Below are 21,600 nucleotides of genomic sequence, written 5' to 3' on the forward strand. Positions count from 1 at the left end.
GGGACTGAGTCACCCTCACTCAGGCCCATGCCGAAAGCACTCCCATGGCCCACGACACGAGCACTCTGGGCCCCCGAGGTGGCACCACCCACGAACAGGAAATTTCATCCTCCTGTTAGAAACGCGTGGCAAACAGGCACTGAGCCCTCAAGCAGGGCTGGATCCAGTTCCAGGACACCATGGGAAGCCAGGCCCAGGGGAGGAGCTGCCCTCCAGGGGGCTCACAAAACCCCGTCCTCAGCAGCCCCAGCCAGGAGCCGTGGGCCCCACCAACCTCCCTCCAGGACTCAACCAGCGCTGCGTTTTGGAACCCTCTACACCGGGCTCGCCTGACCTTGTGGAGAGGCCCTCCTCCAGGCCAGTGGCTCATCCACAGCCCTGCTTCCCTGCACCCTCTGCCCCAGCCTAGGGATGGGCACGGCCGGAATGAGAGAATGAGTGTCGAGCAAGCCCGCCCTGAGCTCTAAAGGCCACCTTTTCAGGAACTCCTGGAAAGAAGAGAAGAGGAGGTAATCGATAGCGCTGAAGTCCTCGCTGCTTTGGTTCAGGCGGAACTGGAGGAAGACCAGCTCCCGCTTCTTCACCTCCCGGGGCCCCTGCACAATCAGGGCGGATTTCTGCGGAGACAAAGGCCAGAGTCTCAGCCGGGAGAGCCGCGTGGGTGCTCCTGACCTCACCTTGGGCACACAGGGCTCCTCACCCTACCCCACACCCAGGAACAGCGTCTGGACAGGCCTGACGGCAACCTGTCCTCCCGCCACGAGCCTCACTGCCTGGCAGTGCTAGGGAAGCTCTTTATTTAGAAAGGGTACTAACTTCCATCTGGTACAGGTACAACTGTTTTTTTCCAGTTCGTCACTTTCCCATTAACTCTGTTCCAATGCCATTTATTATATGAAGCTCTAAAGGTGATGTAGTGAAATTTGTCAATCTTCACAGCTTCTAGATTTTGCTTGCTAAGGGAAACCAAAATTATATCAATATTCTCCTGTATTTCTTGATAGCACTTTTTAAAAAACTTTACATTTAGATACACAATATGCCTGCCTTTCAGTTTCGTCTATGGTATGAAATAGGGATCTCACTCTCACTACCCAAACAGTGGGCAGACGCAGGTTTGACCCCTGAATGTTTACTCATTCTGGTATCTGACTGGGCAGGTACCCTCCACATCACTCCCCACCCCATCCCCAAACCTGGCAGGGTTATTCCGTATACATGCTCTATTTTTTAAAATAAATTTATTTTTATTTTTGGCTGCATTGGGTCTTTGTGCTGCGCACGGGCTTTCTCTAGTTGCAGCGAGCAGGGGCTACCCTTCATTGTGGTGCACAGGCTTCTCACTGCAGTGGCTTCTCTTGTTGCAGAGCATGGGCTCCAGGCGTGCAGGCTTCAGTAGTTGTGGCTCGCGGCTCTAGAGCGCAGGCTCAGTAGCTGTGGCTCACGGGCTTAGTTGCTCTGCATCATGTGGGATCTTCCTGGACCAGGGCTCGAGCCCGTGCCCCTGCGTTGGCAGGCAGATTCTTGACCACTGCGCCACCAGGGAAGTCCCCACATACTCTTCTAAATGTACTTTAAAACCAGCTTGTTAAGTTCCATGAAAAAATTCAACTGGGACTTTTAACTGTAATGATACTGGATTTACAGATTAACTGGGGAGAAACATCTTTACATCTACTTTTATAAATACTCTACCGAGATTTGAAAAGAGTACTCTGACAGGTACAGTGTTACAACATGCACTTACTCTAAGTTTATTAATTGTGCCAATTCAATTCTCACTTCTTATCCTTACTACTTTCTGTCTGTTTGAACTGTGAATTTGAGAGAGGTGTTAGTAACACTCTGAGGTGATAGTATTTTTTATTTCTAACAGGTTTTGCCTGAGGAATACAAAGGGTATGCTGTTTTGCACATAAAAATTTATGGCTGTTAAGTCTTAGTGGGGAGAAGTGGAGTTTGAACTTCTTGTCCACATAAACAGCCCTCTTTTTTTTTTGTTTTGGTTTTTTTTTTTAGCGGTACGCGGGCCTCTCACTGCCGTGGCCCCTCCCGTTGCGGAGCACAGGCTCCGGACGCACAAGCTCAGCGGCCACGGCTGACAGGCCCAGCCACTCCGCGGCACGTGGGATCTTCCCGGACCGGGGCACGAACCCGTGTCCCCTGCATCGGAAGGCGGACTCTCAAACACTGCGCCACCAGGGAAGTCCAACAGCCCTCTTTTAACCCCTTGCATCTGGAATTCCATTTTAACTGACAGTAAAACTGCCACTCCACTTCTTCCGGTTATGGCTGCATTTTCCCAAGAGGTCTCTGCCCATCTGTTTATCTTCAACCTTTCCGTGACCGGTTAAGGGGCAGCAGAGAACCCTAACTGTCCCGTTTCCATTATCCACTTCCTCCTGCAGAACCAGCTGCAGATTTTAGCAGGATATAGTCACCCACTGGAGGTGCATTTCTGGCCTCAGATGTGGCCATGGGACGAAGTTCCTGGAATGAGCACAAAAGTGACTCACACAATCCCACGCCAGGCCCTTAGCGGGGAACTGCCCGCCCTCCACTGCTCACCTTCCCGAGATCGGGCAGTGCACACGCACGTGCTGGTGGGTCAGCACTGACCCCGAGGACCGAGACGGCGCCCGGGGATGGCAGAGTGACAGACAGAAGCCCTCACTGGCCATCCTGCGAGGCAGCACACACAGACGTCCCCCAAGAAGGAAACAGCCCTCTCTTATCTCAGCCGCTGTGTTTGTCTGGAGTGTTTGCTTTTGTACAGGAGCTTGGCCTGTACTCTGACCAACATAAGCTGTTTTCCAGAACTGGAGTGCTGAGGGAACAACCGCCTGAAGATAAGGCATCAACTTCACATTTGGACACCGGGAATATGGCAGGTGGTGAGGAAACAGACATGGGTCCTACAGGCTGGAAAGGCGGTGACCCTAACTGCGCCAGAGCAAGGCATTCGGTAAAAACTAACGAGGTTTGAGGGTACAAGAGGTAGAGACTAGAAAATAAATGAGAATCTGAAGATTGATGAAGCAGGACCAGATGAGCCCCTTGGCTGGGATGCTTTCACGTGGACTCAACAGGATGTAAACAGCCACGTTTCTGCAAACATCTCACTGCAAACAAAGGGGCTGCGGGCAGCAGAAGGATAAGGACTGTTCAGCCTCCCAACCTATACAGCCCAAAGCCGCGGGGCCCAGGGAGGGCCTGTTTTCTAGTGTCCACTCCAGAGGACGGGCCCAGAGGATCACAGCCAAGGCAGGCTCTCCCAGTGGACAAGGCCAGGGCAATCCAGGACGCAGGAGTCTCTGCCAAGGTGCAGGCCCTGCCACCCACCTCTGCCTTCCTCCCGGGGGCCGAGGCAGGACACCTCACAGGTCCCGCCCAAGGGGCTCCATCAGGCTTCGGGGGCGGCTATGCTTCCCGCTCTTCCCTTTCCCTCAGGAACTCCACTGAGCCCCTCTGCTCCTCCTTCGTGGCTCTGCACTGTGTAGGGAGGGGACCTGGTACCCAGGGAGCAGGTTAGCTCTCTCTAGTTTGCGGCTGTGAATGGCAAGGAGCCCCAGTGGTGAAGACTGCCCATCACCGAGGGCTGGAGACAGGTAACTTCAGTCAACTTAAGTTTGCATGGAAATGACTCCCATTTTGTGCCCTTACTTTATGGTTTTCTATAATACTTAAACTATGTAACTATTATAACAGATACAACTGGCATGAACAGGTTTGGGACACAGGACTCCTAGTTAGCATACTACTCAATGGGGAGCCGAGAGGAAAGACGGCCGGAAAGCCTGTACCTGCAGTGCCATCTAAGCATGCACGGGCATCCAGTCGGTACACAGGGAACGGAGAGAGCGGGGAATCCAGACAGACAGCGTTTGTACTGTATTATCTAGCTCTCCATTAAAATTTTTAAAAGTTCTTTTCCTTTTCATTTAAATTAGCTTCCGTTTCCCTGGAGTCCTTTCTGTTTTTTCCTCTCCATCCTTTTATGTGGTTGGTTTCGTGTAAAAGTCTAGTGGCCCTTAATTCTCCATTCTTCTTTCTGAGTGAAGGGTTAGGCTGACTAGTACAGGTCTGGGCTGTGGGTTTCTTCCTAACAGGCCCTCTCCCAGGCTCGCCCTTGCCTGGGGCTGACGGTGAGGACCCTCAGAGGCAGCAAGCAGAGAAGGCCAGCAGGCCAGGCGCTCTGCGTACTTCTCTTCTGGGAAAAGATTCCTTTCTGATGGCTCTCTCCTTCCATTGTGGACATCCAATCTCAAGTTCTGCTCTGTTTCTCTCTGCTGGCCCAATGCCCAAGCAGGGAACCTCCCCTTAGCTTAGGTAGAGAATGGGCCCAGAGCCTTTTCCCCGGAGCAAACACTGTCCCCAGTAGCTCTGCGAGCCCCGGGAGGGCTAAAAGCCTGGCAGGCGGTCCTGTAATTATTATCCTGACCTGCCTGCCCTACAGCAGCCCTGCTCTTTAATGTGCTGACACAGAGCCAGCAGTTGGAAGGAAAGCTTTCACCTCTACAGCAGTCCTCTCCGGCATCTGTTTTAGGGCATGGGTTTTCTCTGATTCTGCTCCATCAATCTGACCAAGTGTGCTATTTATATTTTACACCAGTTCCTCAAAATTTCTGGTCCTCAGATGATACCCGTCCTTGGTTTGCAGGGCTGTTATCGATATTTTATTCTATTTTTTGCAGGAGTGGGAATCATTTCAGCAGGATTTTAGGAGGAGGTCTAGAACAAATATTAACAAAAAAGTCTTAGTGGGATTCTTTCGTCTCAAGGCCCACCTGTAGCTCCTTATCACCCAAAGGAGCAGGTCCTTCTCCACAGCAGATACACATGCTTTCCTCATTTGGCCGGTACTTCTGTCCACAACTTCACCGCCCACCGCCCTTCTGGGGGCACCTGGCCCTCCAGAAAACACCCACCTGTGGAATTTTGCTCAGAGGCACAAACAAACATGCTGTCTCCTCCCTTTATGCCTTGGTGCAGAGTTCCTCTGCCTAGAAAACCTTTCCTTCCTCTCTTTGAGCTGGAAAACTTACTCAGCCCTGTTCAATCCTTTGGAAACAAGGATATGGGATGAAAAGGAGAAGATGTAAATATATACAAAATTCCTTCCCTGCCTCCAGAACCCTGTGCAGACGCTGTTCCCCACCGCCGTCCACTCCCCGGCTGAGCGAAGCCGTGGGTGACGGCAGGGCGGGGGTCCTTGTTCCCAGACCAGTGCTCCTTCTTACACCGGCATAGTTATTCCAAAATATGGATGCCTAGGTCCCGCCCCCAGGAACAGTGATTCAGGTGGTCCCACGTGGAACCCAGAATCTTTGCTTTCGGAAGGGATCCTGGCAATTCTGTTGGGCAGTTAGCTATGGGACCCACTTGGCTGTGTCACACTGGCCCCACTCTGCAGCCCGCCACCCTTCCATCAAGGACAGGATCTTATCACTTTGTCGGGAATCCCGGAGGGTCACTCAGAGGAGGCCGAAGGCCCCACTGCCCTCCCTGAAAGCAGGTGAGCCAGCCGCGGCCAGACTCCACTTACGAGTGTTTGCCAGGGGCTGAGGGCCCGCACACATGTGGGGAGGGGGGAGGCCACCTGGCAGAAAGAAGACTGGGGTCCTCAGGGTGCAAGGCCAACGGAGCATGCTGCCCAGACCCAGCTCGGGGAGACGAGAGTTACCAGGGTCTGATTGGAGAAGGGGTCCGTGTAGTTGATCGTCTGGGTGGTGCAGTTCATGTCTCCTGGCTGGCCGGGGCTCTTCAGAGGTGGAATGACCTCGTAATGGTGCTTACAGCTGAGCAGCTGGGCCTGACCGGGGTACAGGGCAATGCCTGGGGGACAAGCAGGGAAAAGTGAACGGTCACAGTCCCTCACCACACCCCTAAAATCATGTCACATATATTTTTTCACACCCGCCAACCACCTAAGTTCAGGACTCCCTGGGTGACTGCAGACGAGGGAGAAGAAAAGTGTCACAGAGGATGGGGAGCTACACACCCTGCCCTCAGAAAGCCCTGCTCTAATGGAGGAGACAACTGCCCCCTCGGTAAGCCCCTCCCGGCCGGGGATGCAGCCTCCCCAGTGCCTGCACCAAAACCCGCCCCGCTTCAGAACCCTGCTCCACACCCTCCAAGGAGGCCTAAGAGACCAAGCCAGGCACTGCCAGGCCCCCCGCACCGCCGCCCACCTGCAGACTCACTGGGCAGCCCTCAGCTGTGGGACTCCCCAGGTCTCATTCCGTCTCGCATCTCCTGCCCAGACGGGGAGCTCCAAGTGTGCAAGTCGCGGCCCCAAATCCCTCCCCCTCCCGCAGCCAAGTCACCTCGTTCAAAGCTCTAAGGACAGCAGCTGTTCTAACCTCAACAGTAGAAACAGTGAGAGCAGCACGTGGCCCCAGACACAGGCAGAGTCAGACCAAGAGACCAGACAGAGAGAGTAAAACCCACAGATAAAGAGACAAAAGCAGACAGAGAAGGGGAACAATCACGAAACAGGCAAAGACAGGCAAGCGCACTGGGACCAGCACACCTGTCAAGAAGCCCCAGGCAGAGGGGACCTGAGACTCCGGCTCTGCCCTGTGAACAGGCCATCCGAGGGTCACTCGGGGGCATCCTGTGGGCAGAGCCTGAGCTCACAGAGCTCACACCTCCCGGTCCACTCCACTCTGCCAGAGCCCAGTGCCAGCCCCACCGCCCCGGAGCAGACAGCCCGCTCTACGGCAGAGACAGCCCCTCGCAGGGACCGGAGAGGCACGGATGATGTGGCCCGGGAGCCCCTCTCCACGCAGGGCCCCGCCCACCTCTGGATGGCCTCGCCTCCCTGCCACCTGTAACTCCCACTTCTCCGCATCACTGGCCTCTGGCTCCAGCCAGGCTAGACTCATCCTCTCCAGAGAAGCCCTCTGCCTCCCTACACTCACCTTCGCTCCTGTAGACCCCCCTCCCAGAGAAACTCTCTTCCATTTACCAAAGCCCAGCTCATATCCTGCCACTGAGCATAAGCATTCCTTGCCCACCCCAGTCCTGCAGCGACCACTCCAGGCTCGGTCCACCTCCCTCCTTTGCACGTGACACTCTGCTGGGTACCAACAGCAGCTCTTGGGGTGCATAACCCACACCTAGACTGTGCTCGGACTCCTCTGCCCTGCCCGAGGTGCCCAGCAAGACGCCAGGAGTGCAATGGCAGCTCAGGGAGTATTTGCAAGTCGATGCCCCAGACCTGGGCCTGATGTCTGCCTGGCTCAGGCTCTACCTGGGGCGTCGTAGCGATCCACCTCCTTGTAAGACACCGACATGACAGGGTGCTTGAGTTTCTCACGAAAGTCCGTGATGGTCTGGTAGACCAGGAAGACGGCCACGGCCATGAGCAGCAGGTAGATGAAGATGAGCAGCACGGAGAAGACGTTCTTCAGGCAGGCCTTGCTAAAGCGGATGCTGCTGCAGGCGGACTCGCTGTCCAGGGCTGAAGGACAATGACACACACGTGAGCCAGAGGAGGTGGGCAACCTCCAGGCCCACGACCTGCTTTACCAAGGAGGTGAGGTCGCCCACACATTCAACCTCCCCACCTCAGCCCTCACATCTGAATCACAACACGTGGCCCCTATAGACATTCACCACACACCTGCTCTGCCAGGAGGGGGACCCTGAGCTGAAGGAGGCGCCCCTCTAGAGGGACAGACAGTTACAACCCAGCAAGGGAGCCGGCCCCAGCCTACCTCTCTGGCCCCATCCCCTGACCACTCCACTCCCCCAGGACCAGCTATACTAAACAACTGTTCCCAGTGTGCCCTCCTAAGCCCTGGAGCCCCTCACACCCCAAGCCTGGCCTGAGGCACTGCTACTGCTGACTCCTAACTCATCCTTCAGGGTTCAGTTTAGAAACGCATTTCCTCAAGGAAGCCTTCCCTGACCCCATAACTTGATTTGGGCACCCCTTCCTCAGTGCTCCCAGGGCACCCTATGTCCACTGTCATCACTCTGCAATGTTACTGTCTACATGTCTTTTTATCCCCCTAGGCTGTGAGCTCCACGAGGGCAGAGACAGGGCCAGTCTTGTCCATACTGAACCCCTAGCCCTTCACGCTGTACCTGGAATAAAGCAGGCATTCTGCAATTAGATGGTAAATGACTGAACGTGTCCCAATGCCAGCTCCTCCCCAAAAGTCCTGTGTTGAAGCCCTAACCCCCAATGTGACAATATTTGGAGACAGGGCAGTTAAGGAGATAATTGGGTTAAACAAGGTCATAAGGATGGGCCCTAATCCAATAGGACTAGTATCCTTATAAGAAGAGGGAGAGCCCAATGGCATTTTTCACAGAACTAGAACAAAAAATTTTTTAATTTGTGCAGAAACACGAAACACCCTGAAAGCCACAACAATCTTGAGAAAGAAGAATGGAGCTGGAGGAATCATGCTCCCTGACTTCAGACTATACTACAAAGCTAAAGTCATCAAAACAGTATGGTGGGGGGGGGGCACAAAAACAGAAATACAGATCAATGGAACAGGATAGAAAGCCAAGAAATAAACCCACACACTCATGGTCACCTAATCTGTGACGAAGGTGGTAAGAATACACAATGGAGAAAAGACAGTCTCTTCAATAAGTTGTGCTGTGAAAACTGGACAGCTACATGTAAAAGAATGAAATTAGAACATTCTCTAACACCATACACAAAAATAAACTCAAAATGGATTAAAGACGCAAATGTAAGACTGGATACTATAAAACTCCTAGAGGAAAACATAGGCAGAACACTCCTGGACATAAATTACAGCAATATTTTCTGATCCATCTCCTAGAGTAATGGAAATTAAAAAAAAAAAATGGGACCCAATTAAACTGAAAAGCTTTTGCACAACAAAGGAAACTATAAACAAAATGAAAAGACAACCTATGGTCTGGGAGAAAATATTTGCAAACTATGTGACTGACAAGGGATTAATTTCCAAAATATACAAACAGCCCATACAGCTTAATATCCAAAAAACAACCCAATAAAAACTGGGCAGAAGACCTAAAGAGACATTTCTCCAAAGAAGACATACAGATGGCCAAAAGGCACATGAAAAGATGCTCAATATCGCTAATTATTAGGGAAATGCAAATCAAAACTCCAGTGAGGTTACCACTTCACACCAGTCAGAATGGCCATCATTAAAAAGTCTACAAATAATAAATGCTGGAGAGGGTGTAGAGAAAAGGGATCCCTCCTACACTATTGGTAGCAAGGTAAATAGGTACAGCCACTATGGAGAACGGTATGGAGGTTCCTTAAAGAACTAAAATTAGAATTACTATATCATCCTGCAATTCCACTCCTGGGCATATATCTGGAGAAAACTCTAATTCGAAAAGATATATGCATCCCAATGTTCAAAGCGGCACTATTTACAATAGCCAAGACATGGAAGCAACCTAAGTCTCCAATCAACAGATGAATGGATAAAGAAGATGTGGTGTGTATATATATATATATATACACACACACACACACACACACACACAATGGAATACTACTCAGCCATAAAGAAGAAATAATGCCATCTGCAGTAACATGAATGAATCTAGAGATTATCATATTAAGTGAAGTAAATCAGAGAAAGACAAATATCATGGGATATCACTTATATGTGGAATCTAAAAAAAAGATACAAATGAACTTATTTGCAAAACAGAAATAGAGCCACAGACACATAAAACAAACTTAGGTTACCAAAGGGGATACTGGAGGGGGTGTGGGGTGAGATAAACTAGAAGTTTGGGATTAACATATACACACTACTATATATAAAATAGGTAAACAACAAGGACCTACTGTGTAGCACAGGGAACTATACTCAATATTTTGTAATAATGGAAAAGAATCTGAAAAAGAGTAAATAAAAAAACATATATATATAAAACTGAATCACTCTGCTGTACACTCGAAACTAACACAACATTGTAAATTAACTATATTCCACCCCCCCCAAAAAAAAAGAAGAAGAGGGAGAGACACCAATGATGCATACACAGAGAAAAAGTCACATGAGGGGGTGACAGTGGACAGAGTTCAAGGATGGCAGAGCAGTCAGAGAAAGTTAGGGGGAAACCTGAAAGGGAGGGAGCCACACAGGGTAGTCAACTCCCAAATCTGCAAATGAAATATGCTCAACTTCTTGACTGGAGACACCAGGAGGGCCAGCAAAAAAGCAGCAAGTGGAAACCAAAACATCTGAGTGGAGATTTCAGCTGCTGCTAATGCAAGGAACATAGATTAGAACTTGAGTCTTGTCATTTTAATTACCTGCTAAGACAAAACTTCTTCAGAGGATCATAAGAGAATCCAGAACCTCTATAGCGTGTCATTAATAGCATCTAGTGTTCAATTAAAAAATCACCAGACATGCACAGAAACAAGAAAATGTGACCCATACTCAAGGAAAAAAGCAGTATATAGAAACCAATGCCAAGATGACCCCAAATGTTGCGATTAGCAGACAGGAATTTTACAGCACATCAAGGATTTAAAAGAAAACGTAAGGATAAGGAATGAACAGAGGGGAAATAGAGAATCTGAAACTGTAGAAAAGAACCAATGGGAATTCTAGAGCTGAAAAGAAAAATAAATAAAATGAAAAACTCACAGCATAGTCTTTAACAGCAAAAGTTGACAAGAAAAAAAAGCCAGTGTAGTTGAAGTTAAATGAACAGAAATTATCCAACCTAAAAAAGAAAAAAAAAAAAAGATTGAAGAAAAAGACTAACAGAGCCTAGACAGCTGTGGGACAATATCTAGCAGTCTAACAACATGTAACTGAAGGGAGAAAATGGATGACAAAAAATATTTGAAAAACTAATGGCCCAAACTTCCCAAAACTGGAGAAAAAACATCAATTTATAGATCCAAGAAGCTCAATACATGCCAAGCAGGATAAATAAGAAAACCAATCCTACATAAATCATAGTCAAACAGCCAATGCAAAGGTAAGAGAAAAATCTTGAAAGCAGCCAGGAAAAAAAAAGGCATATTACATACAGGAAATTATATCTAATGATAGGTTAACTTTTGATCATAAGTAATGAAGGTCAAAAGACAACGGAACATCTTTAAAGTACTGAAAGAAAAAAATTCTGTCAACTGAGAATTTTAAAATTCCAGCAAAACTAACCTTCAAAAATGAAGGGGATAAGGCTATTTTCAAACACAAAAGCTGAGAGAATTCATCACCAATAGACTTGCACTACAATGCATGCTAAAGAAAATTCTGAAATGACACTAGATGGTAACACTCAGATGTATAGGAAGGAATAAAGATCCCTGGAAATGTTAAATAGGTAGGTAAATATAAAAAGCTATTTACATATTTTTAAAATTTTAGGCTATCTAAAGCAAAAATTATACGACAATACTGTAAGGTTTTCTAACTTTTGGGAAAGAAGGAACAGAGAAACAACATATAAGACAAATAGAAAACAGCAAAATGGTAGAACCAAATGCAACCATATCAATAATTACTGTAAATGTAAATGGACTAAACACTCCAATTAAAAGGCAGAGACTGTCAGCCTGGATTAAAAACTAGATCCAACCAAATGATGTCTATAAGAGATGGACTCTAAATACAAAGACAGAAGAGTATTTGCTCATAATTATTTCATTTTCTTTTATTTAAAAGCACAAAAGCAAGAGGAGCACAGAACTTTTTTCTTTTTTTTCTTTTTTTGCAGTACGCGGGCCTCCCATTGCCGTGGCCTCTCCCGCTGCGGAGCACAGGCTCCGGACACGCAGGCCCAGTGGCCACGGCTCACGGGCCCAGCCGCTCCGCGGCACATGGGATCCTCCCGGACTGGGGCACGAACCCGCATCCCCTGTATCGGCAGGCAGACTCCCAATCACTGTGCCACCAGGGAAGCCCAAGCACAGAACTTTTAAATGTCCTAGGTTGACAGAGAGAAGGAAATCATTCATTCTTTACTTCTACAAACATACATCAAGCATCAACTCTACATGCAACACTTTGTACTAGGTGCTTCAGGGAGATACCAAGAGAGAAGGATTGATGGTTTGTGCTACAAGTGCTACAGGATTCAGAAGGATGTGAAGATGTAAAATGTGAGATTTCCTTTTCTTGGAGGGCTGAATGGGGAGTGCAGGGCTAAGGGCAGAGATCAGCAAAGGCTTTGTGGAGGAGGTTGCATTAGCCCTGTCCCTAAAGCACCAGGAGGATTTTGAGGAAGAAATAATTTGGTGTTCATTATTCATTTGCTTTGTGAACTGAAAGACCAGATATCTAGGCCAGTGGTAGAGTAAGAGCTTGGTCTCCAGCCCCAGCTCTGCTACTAAATATAACTACTCTGTGACCCAGGACAGTTACTTAATGCTCCTAAGGCTAACTTCCTTCATGTGAAAAGGAAATAATCATTTCAAATGAGAGATTGTTGTAAAATGCACTATAGAGTGCCTGCTCAATGAATTACTGTTATTGGAGACCCAGAACGTACCCACTACCCCTCAAAAAATGAAGCCCTCAATGATGAAGATAACAAAGATGAAGAGCATGGAATGACAATCTCATAATAATTAACTAGAAAAAATATATGCTGAAGATAAAATGGAGGTGGGGCAGATTACAGTGTCTTTCATATAGTAGTCATGTAATGTTTCCATGTCTGTTAAATGAATGAATAACCCAAATAACAGATGAACTAAGTCTTACAATGCTTACTAGCTACCCTGAATTGGTCAGAGAATACTAGTGTATTTCAGGCACATAAAAGTAATTATCCAATCTAAAAAAACCAACTGGTGTGCCTTATTATTTCTGGTAAAATAGTTTAGAAAATTCTTACTTTACAGGAATGGCAATTCCCAGAAGTGTCTGTGTGGTTCCTTCAGGCTGTGAAGAACAGGTTACTGCTGACGACGGCTGTTTACTCTAAGAGGAACCAGGAAGCCCCAAGGAAATCCCTTGGGTAGCTGAGAGTGAAGCCAAGGTACAAAGCAGCTCTAGTTCTCCAAAAGGAATTAAAGCAATTTACTTTCTCAGCTTCCTTTGTCTCTGATTCTACTTTGGCTGCTTATTGTTTAGTAGGTCCCTAGTGGGACTGTGTCAATTTCTGCACCCTCACAGCTCTGCCACCTGCCTTCCCGCTGTGTTCCTCTCATGACCCTGCTCCACTTTACTCTTGAAGTCCCTCTCTCTGAGTTTTGCATGCAGACCCCCTCCTGGAGAGTATCCTGTATAGGGTACCCCATTAGGCACATCACAAGACACTGCCCTTCTCCACACCCAGCCTGTAGATGGCTTCCCTTAGCTCTGGTGCTGATTCCTGATCAGTCACATGTAGCTTGGCTGCAGGGCCACAGGACCCAAAGTACGGTGGTTTGTGCACAGGGACCTACCCATAGCTGTTTTGCTTGGAAGGCACTCCCAGCCCCCATGGTCCATGTGAGAACACAGGTTCACTTCAAAACATGGCAGGTGGGGTGTTGTGAAGATGGCGGAAGAGTAAGACACGGAGATCACCTTCCTCCCCACAGATACACCAGAAATACATCTACATGTGGAACAACTCCTATACAACACCTACTGAATGCTGGCAGAAGACCTCAGACCTCCCAAAAGGCAAGAAACTCCCCACATACCTGGGTAGGGCAAAAGAAAAAAAGAAAAAACAGAGACAAAAGAATAGGGACGGGACGTGCACCAGTGGGAGGGAGCTGTGGAGGCGGAAGGCTTTCCACACACTAGGAAGCCCCTTCGCGGGCGGAGACTGCGGGTGGCAGACGGGGGACACTTCGGAACCGCGGAGGAGAGCACAGCAACAGGGGTGCGGAGGGCAAAGCAGAGAGATTCCCGCACAGAGGATCGGTGCCGACCGGCACTCACCAGCACGAGAGGCTTGTCTGCTCACCCGCCGCGGCGGGCGGGGCTGGGAGCTGAGGCTCGGGCTTTGGTCGTCGGAGCGCAAGGAGAGGACTGGGGTTGGCTGCGTGAACACAACCTGCAGGGGGTTAGTGCGGCACGGCTAGCCGGGAGGGAGTCCGGGAAAAGGTCTAGAGCTGCCGAAGACGCAAGAGACTTTTTCTTCCCTCTTTGTTTCCTGGTGTGCGAGGAGAGGGGATTAAGAGTGCTGCTTGAAGGAACGCCAGAGACGGGCGCGAGCCGCGGCTAAAAGCGCGGACCCCAGAGACGGGCGGGAGACGCTAAGGCTCCTGTTGCCGCCACCAAGAAGCCTGTGTGTGAGCACAGGTCACCATCCACACCCCTCTTCTGGGGAGCCTGTGCAGCCCGCCACTGCCAGGGTCCCGGGATCCAGGGACAACTTCCCCAGGCGAATGCACGGCGGCCCTCAGGCTGGTGCAACGTCATGCCGGCCTCCGCTGCCGCAGGCTCGCCCCGCAACCCGCGCCCCTCCCTACCCCGGCCTGAGTGAGCCAGAGCCCCCGAAACAGCGGCTCCTTTAACCCCGTCCTGTCTGAGCAAAAAACAGACGCCCTCCAGCGACCTACACGCAGAGGCGGGGCCAAATCCAAAGCTGAGCCCCTGGGGGCTGTGAGAACAAAGAAGAGAAAGGGAAATCTCTCCCAGCAGCCTCAGAAGCAGCGGATTAAAGCTCCACAATCAACCTGATGTACCTTCATCTGTGGAATACCTGAATAGACAACCAATCATCCCAAATTGAGGAGGTGAACTTTGAGAGCAAGATTTATGATTTTTTCCCCTCTTCCTCTTTATGTGAGTGTGTATGTGTATGCTTCTGTGTGAGATTTTGTCTGTATAGCTTTGCTTCCACCATTTGTCCTAAGGTTCTATCCGTCTGGGTTTTTTTAATAATTATTTTTTAATTTAATAACTTTATTTTATTTTACTTTATCTTCTTTCTTTCTTTCTTTTTTCCTTCCTTCCCTCCTTCCTTCCTTCATTCCTTCCTCCCACCCTCCCTCCCTCCCTCCTTTCTTTCTTTCCTTCTTTCCTTCTTCCTTCCTTTCTTCCTTCCCATCTTTCTTTCTTTCTTTCTTTCTTCCTACTTCTACTAATTCTTTCTCTCTACTTTTTCTCCCTTTTATTCTGAGCCGTGTGGATGAAAGGCTCTTGGTGCTGCAGCCAGGAGTCAGTGCTGTGCCTCTGAGGTGGAAGAGCCAACTTCAGGACAAGAGACCTCCCAGCTCCACATAATATCAAAAGGCGAAAATCTCCCAGAGATCTCCATCTCAACACCAGCACCCAGCTTCACTCAACAACCAGCAAGCTACAGTGCTGGACACCCTATGCCAAACAACTAGCAAAACAGGAACACAACCCCACCCATTAGCAGAGAGGCTGCCTAAAATCATAATAAGGCCACAGACACCCCAAAACACACCACCAGACGTGGACCTGCCCATGAGAAAGACAAGATCCAGCCTCATCCACCAGAACACAGACAACAGTCCCCTCCACCAGGAAGCCTACACAACCCACTGAAACAACCTCACCCACTGGGGACAGACATCAAAAACAACGGGAACTACGAACGTGCAGCCTGCAAAAAGGAGACCCCAAACACAGTAAGATAAGCAAGATGAGAAGACAGAAAAACACACAGCAGATGAAGGAGCAAGATAAAAACCCACCAGACCTAACAAATGAAGAGGAAACAGGCAGTCTACCTGAAAAAGAATTCAGAATAATGATAGTAAAGATGATCCAAAATCTTGGAAATAGAATAGACAAAATGCAAGAAACATTTAACAAGGATCTAGAAGAACTAAAGATGAAACAAACAGTGATGAACAACACAATAAATGAAATGAAAAATACTCTAGATGGGATCAATAGCAGAATAACTGAGGCAGAAGAACGGATAAGTGACCTGGAAGATAAAATAGTGGAAATTACTACTGCAGAGCAGAATAAAGAAAAAAGAATGAAAAGAACTGAGGACAGTCTCAGAGACCTCTGGGACAACATTAAACACACCAACATTCGAATTATAGGGGTTCCAGAAGCAGAAGAGAAAAAGAAAGGGACTGATAATATATTTGAAGAGATTATAGTTGAAAACTTCCCTAATATGGGAAAGGAAATAGTTAATCAAGTCCAGGAAGCACAGAGAGTCCCATACAGGATAAATCCAAGGAGAAATACGCCAAGACACATATTACTCAAACTGTCAAATATTAAATACAAAGAAAGCATATTAAAAGCAGCAAGGGAAAAACAACAAATAACACACAAGGGAATCCCCATAAGGTTAACAGCTGATCTCTCAGCAGAAACTCTGCAAGCCAGAAGGGAGTGGCAGGACATACTGAAAGTGATGAAGGAGAAAAACCTGCAACCAAGATTACTCTACCCAGCAAGGATCTCATTCAGATTTGATGGAGAAATTAAAACCTTTACAGACAAGCAAAAGCTGAGAGTTCAGCACCACAAAACCAGCTTTACAACAACTGCTAAAGGAACTTCTCTAGGCAAGAAACACAAGAGAAGGAAAAGACCTACAATAACAAACCCAAAACAATTAAGAAAATAGGAAAAGGAACATACATATCGATAATTACCTCAAATGTTAAATGGACTAAATGCTCCCACCAAAAGACACAGATTGGTTGAATGGATACAAAAACAAGACCCATATATATGCTGTCTACAAGAGACCCACTTCAGACCTAGAGACACATACAGACTGAAAGTAAGGGGATGGAAAAAGATATTCCATGTAAATGGAAACCAAAAGAAAGCTGGAGTAGCAATTCTCAAATCAGACAAAATAGACTTTAAAATAAAGACTATTACAAGAGACAAAGAAGGACACTACATAATGATCAAGGGATCGATCCAAGAAGAAGATATAACAATTGTAAACATTTATGCACCCAACATAGGAGCACCTCAATACGTAAGGCAAATACTAACAGCCATAAAAGGGGAAATCGACAGTAACACATTCACAGTAGGGGACTTTAACACCCCACTTTCACCAATGGACAGATCATCCAAAATGAAAATAAATAAGGAAACACAAGCTTTAAGTGATACATTAAGCAAGATGGACTTAATTGATATTTATAGGACACTCCATCCAAAAACAACAGAATACACATTTTTCTCAAGTGCTCATGGAACATTCTCCAGGATAGATCATACCCTGGGTCAAAAATCAAGCCTTGGCAAATTTAAGAAAATTGAAATTGTATCAAGTATCTTTTCCGACCACAACGCCATAAGACTAGATATCAATTACAGGAAAAGATCTGTAAAAAATACAAAAACACGGAGGCTAAACAATACACTACTTAATAACGAAGTGATCACTGAAGAAATCAAAGAGGAAATAAAAAAAATACCTAGAAACAAATGACAATGGAGACACAACAACCCAAAACCTATGGGATGCAGCAAAAGCAGTTCTAAGAGGGAAGTTTATGGCAATACAAGCCCACCTTAAGAAACAGGAAACACCTCAAATAAACAACCTAACCTTGCACCTAAAGCAATTAGAGAAAGAAGAACAAAAAAACCCCAAAGTTAGCAAAAGGAAAGAAATCATAAAAATCAGATCAGAAATAAATGAAAAAGAAATGAAGGAAACAATAGCAAAGATCAATAAAACTAAAAGCTGGTTCTTTGAGAAGATAAACAAAATAGATAAACCATTAGCCAGACTCATCAAGAAAAAAAGGGAGAAGACTCAAATCAACAGAATTAGAAATGAAAAAGGAGAAGTAACAACTGACACTGCAGAAATACAAAAGATCATGAGAGATTACTACAAGAAACTCTATGCCAATAAAATGGACAACATGGAAAAAATGGACAAATTCTTAGAAATGCACAACCTGCCAACACTGAATCAGGAAGAAATAGAAAATCTGAACAGACCAATCACAAGCACTGAAATTGAAACTGTGACTAAAAATCTTCCAACAAACAAAGGCCCAGGACCAGATGGCTTCACAGGCAAATACCCCAATAAAGACGTTAAAAAAAAAAAAAAAGAAAGAAAAAAAAACCAAATCTTCCAACAAACAAAAGCCCGGGACCAGATGGCTTCACAGGCGAATTCTATCAAATATTTAGAGAAGAGCTAACACCTATCCTTCTCAAACTCTTCCAAAATATAGCAGAGGGAGGAACACTCCCAAATTCATTCTACGAGGCCACCATCACCTTTATACCAAAATGAGACAAGGATGTCAAAAAGAAAGAAAACTACAGGCCAATGTCACTGATGAACATAGATGCAAAAATCCTCAACAAAGTACTAGCAAACAGAATCCAACAGCACATTAAAAGGATCATACACCATGATCAAGTGGGGTTTATTCCAGGAATGCAAGGATTCTTCAATATATGCAAATCTATCAATGTGATAAACCATATTAACAAATTGAAGGAGAAAAACCATATGATCATCTCAATAGATGCAGAGAAAGCTTTCGACAAAATTCAACACCCATTTATGATAAAAACCCTGCAGAAAGTAGGCATAGAGGGAACTTTCCTCAACATAATAAAGGCCATATATGACAAACCCACAGCCAACATCATCCTCAATGGTAAAAACCGAAAGCATTTCCACTAAGATCAGGAACAAGACAAGGTTGCCCACTCTCACCACTCTTATACAACAGAGTTTTGGAAGTTTTAGCCACAGCAATCAGAGAAGAAAAGGAAATAAAAGGAATCCAAATCGGAAAAGAAGAAGTAAAGGTGTCACTGTTTGCAGATGACATGATACTATACATAGAGAATCCTAAAGATGCTACCAGAAAACTACTAGAGCTAATCAATGAATTTGGTAAAGTTGCAGGATACAAAATTAATGCACAGAAATCTCTTGCATTCCTATACACTAATGATGAAAAATCTGAAAGTGAAATCAAGAAAACACTCCCATTTACCATTGCAACAAAAAGAATAAAATATCTAGGAATAAACCTACCTAAGGAGACGAAAGACCTGTATGCAGAAAATTATAAGACACTGATGAAAGAAATTAAAGATGATACAAATAGATGGAGAGATATACCATGTTCTTGGATTGGAAGAATCAACATTGTGAAAATGTCTCTACTACCCAAAGCAATCTACAGATTCAATGCAATCCCTATCAAACTATCACTGGCATTTTTCACAGAATGAGAACAAAAAATTTCACAATTTGTATGGAAACACAAAAGACCCCGAATAGCCAAAGCAATCTTGAGAACGAAAAACGGAGCTGGAGGAATCAGGCTCCCTGACTTCAGACTATACTACAAGGCTACAGTAATCAAGACGGTATGGTACTGGCACAAAAACAGAAAGATAGATGAAAGGAACAGGATAGAAAGCCCAGAGATAAACCCACGCACATATGGTCACCTTATCTTTGATAAAGGAAGCAGGAATGTACAGTGGAGAAAGGACAGCCTCTTCAATGAGTGGTGCTGGGAAAACTGGAAAGGTACATGTAAAAGTATGAAATTAGATCACTCCCTAACACCATACACAAAAATAAGCTCAAAATGGATTAAAGACCTAAATGTAAGGCCAGAAACTATCAAACTCTTAGAGGAAAACATAGGCAGAACACTCTATGACATAAATCACAGCAAGATCCTTTCTGACCCACCTCCTAGAGTAATGGAAATAAAAACAAAAATAAACAAATGGGACCTCATGAAACTTCAAAGCTTTTGCACAGCAAAGGAAACCATAAACAACACCAAAAGACAACCCTCAGAATGGGAGAAAATATTTGCAAATGAAGCAACTGACAAAGGATTAATTTCCAAAATTTACAAGCAGCTCATGCAGCTCAATAACAAAAAAACAAACAACCCAATCCAAAAATGGGCAGAAGACCTAAACAGACATTTCTCCAAAGAAGATAGACAGACTGCCAACAAACACATGAAAGAATGCTCAACATCATTAATCATTAGGGAAATGCAAATCAAAACTACAATGAGATATCATCTCGCACCAGTCAGAATGGCCATCATCAAAAAATCTAGAAACAATAAATGCTGGAGAGGGTGTGGAGAAAAGGGAACACTCTTGCACTGCTGGTGGGAATGTGAATTGGTTCAGCCGCTATGGAGAACAGTATGGAGGTTCCTTAAAAAACTACAAATAGAACTACCATATGACCCAGCAATCCCACTACTGGGCATATACCCTGGGAAAACCATAATTCAAAAAGAGTCATGTACCAAAATGTTCATTGCAGCTCTATTTACAATAGCCCGGAGATGGAAACAACCTAAGAGCCCATCATCAGATGAATGGATAAAGAAGATGTGGCACATATATACAATGGAATATTACTCAGCCATAAAAAGAAACGAAATTGAGCTATTTGTAATGAGGTGGATAGACCTAGAATCTGTCATACAGAGTGAAGTAAGTCAGAAAGAGAAAGACAAATACCGTATGCTAACATATATATATGGAATTTAAGAAAAAAAAATGTCATGAAGAACCTAGGAGTAAGACAGGAATAAAGACACAGACCTACTGGAGAACGGACTTGAGGATATGGGGAGGGGGAAGGGTGAGCTGTGACAAAGCGAGAGAGATGCATGGACATATATACACTACCAAACGTAAGGTAGATAGCTAGTGGGAAGCAGCCACATAGCACAGGGATATCAGCTCGGTGCTTTGTGGCCGCCTGGAGGGGTGCGATAGGGAGGGTGGGAGGGAGGGAGACGCAAGAGGGAAGAGATATGGGAACATATGTATAACTGATTCACTTTGTTATAAAGCAGAAACTAACACACCATTGTAAAGCAATTATACCCCAATAAAGATGTTAAAAAAAAAACATGGCAGGTAAAAGCATATTCACTGTCATGAGCTGCTCATAACTGCAGTGGCAACAGGTTTCAGGTTGCTACATTCTAAGGGGGCTTGAAAAGATCACAAGATAAAAGTGAAGGACTGAATTGGTGTGTAACGTCTGAATAGAATTTTTAAGAGTTGGTAGGGACCTGAAAGGCTATCTGGTCCAACCCCATTCCTTGTGCAGTGATCCTGGTCCCACAGTCAACACCTGGCACAGAATGAGGGTCCTAGAGTCCTGACTCCTAGCGCATGCTCTTCCGCTACACGACAGTAAACATCAGTCCTTAAGATTCAGTTACTAATGACGATAAAAGAAGATCTGATTGAAAAAACATAACTTCAAAACAAGCAGAACATTTTTAAGGTAAACTGCATATTACGTCTAGGCTGTACAACATGATGAAGATGAACAATGACAGGCATCTGTGGGCAGGTGTCTCCTCTATCACAGCCAGAACATGATTTGAAATGTTCTGCCTTCATGGTGCCCTTGGTTAGGGAAAGAGATGACTTTCTCCCTACTTATTCTCGAAACTTCAAAAAACAAACTAATTTAGGCAAAAAGGCAAAAACTTTAAGGCAAAAAACTAATTTAACAGAAAAGTCACATGACAACTGCACCAGCTGCATTTGTTTGGCAGGGGTACCTGGACAAATTACTCTCGTGGGAACACGGGCCCAGAGTCTCTTCTGTTTCATTCACAGAAGCCAGGTTTAGCCTCTCCACAGGCCCTTCACTGATCCACAAATTGGCATGTAACGTAAATAAAACACTGTAGAATTGTTT

General features: G+C 45.9%; 1 protein-coding gene across 1 annotated transcript in view; it reads right to left on the reverse strand.

Annotated features, from left to right (window-relative positions):
• Positions 1 to 21,600, reverse strand: part of PACC1 (proton activated chloride channel 1) — a 39,709-nt gene that overhangs the window by 5,958 nt on the left and 12,151 nt on the right. The window contains exons 3-5 of the mRNA XM_029231042.1: positions 7,256 to 7,465; positions 5,684 to 5,835; positions 475 to 617 (exon numbers count right to left, since the gene is read on the reverse strand). Of these exons, the coding sequence (XP_029086875.1) occupies positions 475 to 617; positions 5,684 to 5,835; positions 7,256 to 7,465 (505 nt within the window). The remainder of the gene's footprint in view (positions 1 to 474; positions 618 to 5,683; positions 5,836 to 7,255; positions 7,466 to 21,600) is intronic.

Source organism: Monodon monoceros, unplaced genomic scaffold (assembly GCF_005190385.1).
Source record: "Monodon monoceros isolate NGI ecotype Baffin Bay Population unplaced genomic scaffold, NGI_Narwhal_1 Super_Scaffold_18, whole genome shotgun sequence".
In the NCBI taxonomy this organism is placed as follows: Eukaryota; Metazoa; Chordata; class Mammalia; order Artiodactyla; family Monodontidae; genus Monodon; species Monodon monoceros.